Source organism: Bos javanicus, chromosome 5, assembly GCF_032452875.1.
Source record: "Bos javanicus breed banteng chromosome 5, ARS-OSU_banteng_1.0, whole genome shotgun sequence".
NCBI lineage: Eukaryota > Metazoa > Chordata > Mammalia > Artiodactyla > Bovidae > Bos > Bos javanicus.
The window spans coordinates 26,236,657-26,246,357 of record NC_083872.1 but is presented as its reverse complement, the minus strand read 5'-3'; the positions used below and the strand labels follow the sequence as shown (position 1 = coordinate 26,246,357).

At 44.0% G+C, this 9,701-nt stretch overlaps 1 protein-coding gene across 5 annotated transcripts in view; it reads left to right on the top strand.

Annotated features, from left to right (window-relative positions):
- The first annotated feature begins 1,259 nt into the window (after positions 1 to 1,259).
- COPZ1 (COPI coat complex subunit zeta 1) overlaps positions 1,260 to 9,701 on the top strand; it is a 19,373-nt gene continuing 10,931 nt past the window's right edge. For 4 of the 5 annotated variants that reach the window (XM_061415825.1, XM_061415827.1, XM_061415826.1 and 1 more), the window contains exon 1: positions 1,260 to 1,357. In XM_061415825.1, coding sequence (XP_061271809.1) covers positions 1,340 to 1,357 — 18 coding nt within the window. In that variant the 5' untranslated portion in view covers positions 1,260 to 1,339. The remainder of the gene's footprint in view (positions 1,358 to 9,701) is intronic. The other variant, XM_061415828.1, reaches the window with a different exon arrangement.

Genomic DNA, 9,701 nt, shown 5'->3' with positions numbered 1-9,701 from the left:
ACTTTCCTCTTAGGCACTCTGATTCTGCTCTGAAATTTTTAGAAAAACTCCTGGGTTTGGATACTCTTTTTGGAGAGCTACTAAAGACATAACTGTTAGAGATGAATTTTAAAAAACCAAACCCACAAAAACCTTTGAGGGACAATATAAGGCAATAAGGGCTTCCCTGATAGTTCAGATGGTAAAGAATTCGAGTGTAATGCAGGAAACCCAGGTTCCATCCCTGGGCCAGGAAGATTCCTCAGAGAAGGGAATGGCTACTCACTCCAGTATTGTTGCCTGGAGAATTCCATAGACAAAGAAGCCTGGTGGGTTACAGCCCATGGGGTTGCAAATAGTTGGACTCAACTAGCGACTAACACACATATAAGGCAAATAAAGGTGTCCCTGACCTAAGAAACGTCAGGGACCAAGAAATTGAAGGGTGAGGAAAGCTAAACTTCATCAAAATCCCTCCCTATTGTGAAATCTCTGCATACAGTAAACTTCTCTTTTCTCATTTTGCAACGGCTTGTCCCTACTGGAAAACCGCATACCCTGTTCCCTACATCGTTCCTTATCCTGGACCCTTTATCCCCGTGTCCCTCAGTATCCAAAGCTCTCAAAGCCCGTTTCACGGCGGGCCAAAGAAAATCTGCTTTTAGAAAACTCACTAGCTTCTTGTCCTTCTCTGGATCAAGCAAAGTCTGGGACTCCACCTAGGGTAGATTGTTACTGTTAGCAATCAACCTCTAGCGGCCTTCTTTTATCAAAGTAACACGCTGGTCGTCTTGTGGCTTTACTTTATGACTGTGCAGACTTTGTGTATACTGAAGTGATCTGAGAGAATCTGAAGGAAGAGCTAGTAGTGATTGCCAAAGCAACCGTGGACATCGGGGACCCAATGGAGGCTCCGGAATGAAGATTCCGGTAGGATTACATCAAGACCTGCCAGTGTTAAGGGCCAAAGAGACACAGCGCCCCCTAAAGAGAGTGCGAATTAAAGTTACTAAATCCAGCCGACGATATCACGTGCCCTCCGCCAGGCCAATTGAAAATTAATAATCGCTTCCTCTGTTCCCCATGGAAACAACCCCGCCCCTCTGACCTTCCCGCTCCATTCAGCCGTGAGGTTTTGTCGTTTTATTGAATGTTTAAACTGACAATCAAATACCTGCGCCTTCTGGCTGGACACCTTGCTTCCGCTAAGCAAACTAGTACACTGATTGGCCAATAAAATAATAGATGACCTTTGGGCGTCCAATAACCTTCATTCTAGGCGGGATCTAATGAGGGCGTAGGGCCAATCAGAGGCGGTGTTGCTTCTGTGGCTCCACGTCGGCACCAGCTGCGGGGCAAGATGGAGGCGCTGATTTTGGTAGGAGCTGGAGGGGCAGCCGAGATGCTGCAATGTCCAGGGGGGCCGGGAGTCGGGGTTCAGTCTGAGTGGGAGGGGGTAGAAAGGGGAGTTCCGGGTAATCCTCGGGGTCCGAACGTTTTGCAGGTCCCTGGAATAAGCCTGTGGCCTAGTGCCGGAGCTAAAGCCTCGGTTTAGAGTAGGAAGCTGTGCCGGGGATAGGGCAGAGTTGGTGGAAAGTTGAAGGGAGCACATGGAGTCCTTAGGACACATAGGATCATAAGCGTACTGCATTGGGGTCCTTCAGATTCTCTCTGATTATGCGCATTGTGGATGATACTGTGATTTGAGTTCCCCCAAATCTCCAAACTCGCCTCAAATTTTAAGAATAGAGTGCAGGTGTTTGTCATCACAAACAACTTGTCACAGTGCAACTCTCCGTTGATAATTCCCTGTCGTAGACCTTAAAACTATTTCTTCGATTTCCTACTATGTAGATTTTGTCGTCATAAGGAATCAGTATTCCATTAGAGTTCTGGAATACCTGATAAGAGTTAGTGTTGGATTGTGGAATGTTTTTTCAGACTTCTTATTCTGTTCTCTTTTTTCCGGTTCATTTAAATTTTGGGAATTCTTACTACTGTAGGATCTGGGATGCCAACTCTTCTCTGGTTATGTAAGAACTTTGGTGACTAAAGAGGCGTGTTACATCCCCTGTCCATATAATCCTTTTTGCTTGTTCAAAAAAATAAAATACTATTACCTCTTCTTTAGAACTGAGCATTTCTCTCAAAAGTGCCCCACCCGTTTCAAACGTGGGGTTGTTAACATATATATGTATGTGTAATGTATAGGAATTTAACTCCCAGCTTCTTCCTTAATTGAATAAACTCTATGTTCATTTTTTGCCTTTTTTACCCCACTTCAGCTCTTCACATGTACACTTCCAAATCCTCATCGGGTTAAAGAGAGTAACAGGTTTCAATATCCCTCTTTCAAAATGGCAAATATAGGGATTCAGTTCAGTCGCTCAGTCGTGTCTGACTCTTTGCAACCCCATGAATCGCAGCACGCCAGGCCTCCCTGTCCATCACCAACTCCCAGAGTTTACCCAAACTCATGTCCATCAAGTCGGTGATGCCATCCAGCCATCTCATTCTCTGTCGTCCCCTTCTCCTGCCCTCAATCCCTCCCAGCATCAGGGTCTTTTCCAGTGAGTCAACTCTTCGCATGAGGTGGCCAAAGGATTGGAGTTTCAGCTTCAGCATCAGTCCTTCCAGTGAACACCCAGGACTGATCTCCTTTAGGATGGACTGGTTGGATCTCCTTGCAGTCCAAGGGACTCTCAAGAGTCTTCTCCAACACCACAGTTTAAAAGTATCAATTCTTCAGTGCTCAGCTTTCTTCACAGTCCAGTTCTCACATCCATAAGTGACCACTGGAAAAACCAGTCTTAACTAGATGGACCTTTGTTAGCAAAGTAATGTCTCTGCTTTTGAATATGCTATCTAGGTTGGTCATAACTTTCCTTCCAAGGAGTAAGCGTCTTTTAATTTCATGGCTGCAGTCACCATCTGCAGTGATTTTGGAGCCCCCCAAAATAAAGTCTGACATGTTTCCACTGTTTCCCATCTATTTGCCATGAAGTGATGGGACCAGATGCCATGATCTTAGTTTTCTGAATGTTGAGCTTTAAGCCAACTTTTTCACTCTCCTGTTTCACTTTCATCAAGAGGCTTTTTAGTTCCTCTTCACTTTCTGGCCACCTCATGCGAAGAGTTGACTCATTGGAAAAGACTCTGATGCTTGGAGGGATTGGAGGCAGGAGGAGAAGGGGACGACAGAGGATGAGATGGCTGGATTTGGTCACCAGAGTTCTTAGAATATCATATTAGTAATTTCTTTCCTCTTTGTCTGTGCTTCCCAACATTTTTAAATGTGTGTGCTCTTTACTATTTTCAATATATTTTGGGCCCCCAATTAAGAACTTATGTATCTTTCTCACCATTCCAGCCCTTCTCAACTGGAGTTCCAGGGGAGAATTAAGCCCTGATGCCCTAAGACATCATTGTATGTAATGAATCAACTTCTCTATATACACAGTGTCACTAGTTTTAAATACTGTCTTTGGGAGGAGTAAAAAAATAGTATTAAATAATTTTCAGTATTCAGTGTTTCAGATGTGGAACCCTGGTTGAGAATCAGGTGGTATTCCCTAAATTTTTCTCTTCTCACTACCCTCACATTCTGATCCACAAAATACAGCTCCATCTGATTCAGAATCACCCTTTCTCACTGTTCTTTTTATCTCATCCCCTTCTCTGTCTGCTCAGTGGCAACTTCTAATTCTTGGGTCACCATCTTCATTGTGAAAAGTATAAGGAATTCCCTGGACTTTTACCTGAGCTTCCTATTGAGCTAAAGTGTTGATTGTATCTGGGTGAAAGTGAAAGTATTAGTCACTCAGTTGTGTCTGACTTTTTGTGACCCCATGGACTGTATCCTGCCAAGCTCCTCTGTCCATGGAATTCTCCAGGCAAGAATACTGGAGTGGGTTGCCATGCCCTTCTCTAGGGGATCTTCCTGACCCAAGGATTGAACCTAGGTCTCTTGCATTGCAGGCAGATTCTTTACCGTTTGAGCTACCAGTATTTAACAAACTGCTTCTTAGAGAAGGCAGACCTCTTGTAAAGTTCTTTTAGGCTCCTTCCTCTCACATGTCTGTTTCCTGGTTTGACTGGCCCTCTGGGAAAATCTGATCAAAGTGTATTCAATCCTCACCTTTACAAGACACATAGCCATAGGATACTAAGGAGAAGGGTAAGTAAAGTGGGGGGAGGTGTCAAAAAGAACCATCATTTGAAATTTGATCTGATTATGGAAATTTCTAAATACCAATTGTTGTTGTTGTCTAGTCGCTAAGTTGTGTCCAACTCTGTGACCCCTTGGACTGCAGCACACCAGGCTTCACTGTCCTTCACTATCTCCTGGAGTTTGCTCAAACTCAGGTCCATTGGCTTAAAACTCAACGTTCAAAAAACGAAGGTTGTGGCATCTAGTCCCGTCACTTCATGGCAAATAGATAGGGAAACAATGGAAACAGTGACAGACTTTATTTTCTTGGGCTCCAAAATCACTGCAGATGGTGACCGCAGCCATGAAATTAAAAGAAGCTTACCCCTTGGAAGAAAAGCTATGAAAACCCTAGACAGTGTATTAAAAAGCAGAGACATTACTTTGCCGACAAAGGTCTATATAGTCAAAGCTATGGTTTCTCCAGGAGTCACATACAGATGTGAGAGCTGGACAGTAAAAAAGGCTGAGTGCCAAAGAATTGATGCCTTCGAACTGTGGTGCTGGAGAAGACTCTTGAGAGTCCCTTGGAGAGCAAGGAGATTAAACCAGACAATTCTAAAAGATATCAACCCTGAATATTCACTGAAAGGACTGATGCTGAAGCTGAAGCTCTAGTACTTTGGCCACCTGATATGAAGAGCCAACTCATTGGAAAGACCCTGATGCTGGGAAAGATTGAAGGCAGGAGGCAAAGGGGACGACAGTAGATGAGATGGTTGGATGGCATTACCGACTCAATAGACAAGAGCTTGAGCAAACTCTGGAAGATAGTGAAGGACACACACGTCTAGCATGCTACAGTCCGTGGGACTGCAAAGAGTTGGAGACGACTGAGGGACTGAACAGCAACGACAACAGGTCCATTGAGTCAGTGATGCTAATACGTTCCCTTCATTTATGTACTTTACAATGGGTCACGTTTCTTTCTTGAATTAAGTGGTCCGTTCCTACCTTTCAAGCACATTTGTCTAATCTTTCTCAGGTTCTTTTCTACGGAAAGAGACCCTTTCATCTTCCATTCCTAGTGCTTGATATTAATGCACCTGGCCTGGACACACCTTCCTCTTTCCTGCTCTTTTCTGTTGGTTCTCTGTTGTGAATGGAGAGGTATCTCTGCAGGTCACCATTCTCCATTAATAACCTCTGGAATCTTAAAGATAATGACGTATCCCCTTCCTCCTTCCCTCTTTTACCCTTTTTTTCATCAAAACTGAATTACTCTAGCAGTCCAGATCTTTAAATCTTCCTCATAGGTTTCATTTTTCTTAGTCCTCTCTGGATTCACTTTCTTAGAGCTTTTCCAGTGCTTTATGGACTAGACTTCTTAATTCTATTCTTTCTCTCCCCTTTGTAAATTTCTATCCTAAAACAATGACCAGATCCTGAATTCTAAGCCTCATTCAGTAATCAGGGAATCCAGAGTGCACACAGGAGTATGCGTATATATTGGAGGAAGAAACTATGCAGAATACATCAATGACTTTTAAAGGCTGATATTGCTCTATGGCCTTCGCTTCCTGAATCATCTTAATGGGGCTTTTGTTAAATTCTTTTGGCACTAACAGTAGAGGTACTTGGCCTAAATGCCCCCTTCCCCTGCTCTGGGCAAAGGTATCAATTACATTAAGCCCCCAAAGCACTCCCATCTCATTCCTGGCAGTCCCCTGTGCCCCTCTCCCAGCTGCGTCCTTGCCGGTGCCTGGCTGGTCCATTTCGTTAGGAGAAGCAATCTCCTCATTCCTGCACTGTGGAGATATATTTCTCAGCTAGGGCGTGAGCAGTGCCAGCACTGCCCCCGGTGAGGTCCCTGGCAGCCATAAAAATTTTTATTGTGATTATGTTGGTGTCGGGGTGTCCATCTGGGTTATTGCACACCTAGTTTAATTGATTGAAGTTTAATTTATTGACACTTCAAATTAAATGATCAGAATAAACTGTGCTGTTACTCTGGCCGGCTTGTTTTAATGGTTGATTGCTGGAAGCAGACCTTGGCTTGAACTAAAACCCCCAAAGAGCAATTGACGCTGCTTCTAACTCTCCCCATGTCTTGCCCTCCAAGAAGACCTCGTTATAGATTTCCGACGTATTTATATATATTTTTTCCCTCTCCTTCACGGTGGTGGGAAAGAGTTGGTCCCTGGCAAGGTATAAATTATATCAGAGGTCTAGGGGAGCTGTCACATGGTCAAAGGAGGAGGAGGGGGCCTCCATGTGAAGAAAGCCAGACCCCGGAGAAGCCAGGTCTTCCTTGGGAGGATGAATGCAATTATCCAGATATTTGAGGGAACCTAGTGGCAGATTTAGGGTCTCTTTTTCAGCTAGATACTTGCTACTGTTTTCTTGCTTTACTCCGTCAACGTGACTTGGTTAGAGTCAGGATACTGACAAGAAAACTGAGAAGCAAATAAAGGATGGAACAGGGATAAAGAATCAGTGCCTACCTACCCACTTATGATAGAGTAATTAGGAAGATGGAAGGCAGCGTGCCCATGGACAGCTTTGATGAAGATGGATTGGGAGGTTGAGTCCATGCACATGTTGAGATACCCGTACTGGCCAGAGCCTCATATCTCCCTCTGCTGATTCTACACAGTTTATGCTTTCTCTCAGATCAGATTATTAGAGGAGTTCTGTTCTTAGACTCCCAAGCCTGTCACCTTTTCTGATGTTTGACCACCCCCATCTCTTCAGGAAGTCTTTGCTGTTGTGTAATCTAAGTCTTACATGCTGCAGATGAAACCTTGGTCTCCTTACTTGGCTTTTAAAATTTCCCACTATTAAAGTAGGTATGCCCATCCACAGCCATTTGGCCTGGATAATTCTGTCTACCAATTTTCTCTAGCTTCTTTTATTTGTGTAGATTTTAGAGGGAGGCTGAAACTAGGGGAGAAGATAGCAGTTCTGTCTCAGGGTTGATTTGGGGGAGCAAGTAGCTTGAAAGATGAACACAGAGGCTGTCAGTTCAGTCTTTCAGAGACTAGCTTTTTGTTTTCAGGAGCACACGGGTGGGGGGAATAAATCACGATACAAATCATGACTAAGGACTCATCAGAAATAGATCTAGCCCCATTTGAGTTTTCCCTTTGCTGTGTGATATTTAAATGAGGGCTCTTGGATTATCCAACGGGGCAAGCAGGAAGTTCTAATGTTGCTCTCAGGGTTCAGATATTTCACACCTGAGAAGTACTCTATTTCTGCTTGTCAGTTCATCTCTTCATAGCAGTACTCCTCGCTTTGACTCTCATTTTTGTAATTCTTCCATTTCCAGAATAGCTGAAGAATTGGGGACTGTGTAACCTCTGTGCAAAAAATTCTCTGGCAGATGGGCTTTCAGAATTTTAAGAAAGGACCTGAAACTGTATTCCTGAAGAGTTTGGGATCTGATTATCTTTGTCCTGCCTGTCTCAGAGCTGCTGGATTTACTCACTGAAAGCTGGAGGGGTGTGGTGCTGACCTTAGCTCCCCCTGCTGGCTGTGTTAGTTTTCTCAATCATTTATTTATGAAGGCCACACACATGTTCATTGAAGTCATTATTCGGTGCCTGGCAGAGGCGAGGGGGTGGTTTACAAAAGTATCACTCATTTATCCTTTTTTTCTCCCCTCTCCACACCATCTTTCTGTCTGCAGAGAGAATCTCATGTAATTCTAAATCTAGGTCTATGAACTCCTTGAACTCATAAAAATTTGTGAATGTGTGTTTTCCTGGTCACAAGGTCCATGGATTTCATCAGGTTATCGAAACATTTTTTCTTGTAGTGGCAGACTTCCGGTGACCATGGTTTTCTGTTTTGTTTCTGTGTCAGATCCGAAGAGTCTTTCCGGGTGGCTCTTCCTACCATCAGTTCTTCCTTCCTGACACTTGGGTTCACTTTCCTCTTAATAACCAACATTTGGTCTCATGTCGGCTGGGGAATGTTCTGTGGTACCTGTGGCTCCTCTTCTTTCCTGAGCTGTGTTGTCTGAATCTAAGTAAACCCTTGGGTAGGATGTGAAAATGGTTTTTCTCTGGCTAAAACCTTTAGCTAGTTCTTCTCATCTGAAGTCCCTAGGCTTGTGGCTGGCAAACTGGAGCCTTCAAACCTACAGGAGCTTTTCATTTTAGAAATTGGCACAGAATCAGGGAGCAAAATACCTGCTCAGCCATGTGGAGCTGGAGTGGTATCTAGAAATTTCTCCTAGTTTTTTTATAGCCTTGGTTTTACTTTATAAAATAGATTTAAGGAAAGAGCATCTTGTTTCTAGTTGATTGAGACCTATTTTCAAGCCAGGGCACTACTTTCTGGCATGGCCATAAAGATTTCTTTATAAGTAGAGAATGAAGAACTTTCTAGAAATCTCAACCAGATTTTTTACTTATGTCCTTTCAGCTTTGTGGATCTCATCCTCTAACTCCGCAAAGTCTTCTTGGATCCCTCCCTTCTGCCTTCTCCCCCCGCCCCCACCAAAGATCAAATAAAATAGTCATAATCCCCAAATATCCTGTGCCTGCTCCAAACACTACCCTGGTCCTCTTCTGGTGGCATATCACAATCTTATCCCAGAGTATCCTTTTACTGTACATTGTGAACAGACTTAATTCCATGCTTTTTCAGGGCCCATTTCTTATAGTTTGACTTAAAAGACACACGGATAAGAGCTTTTCTCCAGTGCTGCCTTTTGAATATTTTTGCTAATAATTATAGTTCTGAGGAGGCTGCAGGTCACCTGAAGACCCACAGGGGGCAGCACTAGGAGTGACTCTTCCCTTTTAGTCCTCTGTGTGCTGGGGTAGGGGGTACCAGGAGATGTTGTTTTTCACCAAGCTTCAGAAGCCTCTGATTGAGATCAAAGACTTGTTTGTAGCAGTCTCGTTGCTTGTTCAGTGTTGTTTCAGCTCTCCTGAGGAGTACAGTCTAGTTTTCTTGATAATAAAAAGGGACATGAAAATCTGAGCCACCCAACCTCCCACAGACCAATCTGCCTGTATATCATTTCCAGTCACTGTTAGCATTTGAGGTGAAGTTCTGTTATACACTCAGGCTGTGGCTCTCTGAAAGTCAGTGCATCACAGAACTTTGTCTCGAAAGCTTTCTAGCAGCTACCCATTTGGGAGTGGGAGGGAAGAACAGGCCTTTAAAAATCCTTTGAATGTGTCCCTAAGCATGTAGGGTCTTTCTCAATAATCAGCATTTAATGTGTTAACAAGGTCAGGCCTAGTCCATTGTCCAGGAATGCTGCTTCTCAGTAGCTGGGAGTTGTTTATAAACTTGCCCTTTGCAAAAAACTTAAAATGAAATTACATTATCAGTAATGGCTTCTGGGCCCTTTAAACAGCCTGGTTTTATGATATGAGAGGAACTTCAGGCCCTCCCCTGGCCACCCCCTCCCCACCCACACACACACAGTCCTGAGAGGTAAAGGCCCCAGGCTGAAGTGGAACCAGCTGTAGTCAGGAGGTGGCAGGAGAAGTAAAGGAGAAGCTGCCGGGCTGGCTGTAGCCGAGTGGAGAACTAAAGCAGCGTGGAAGCT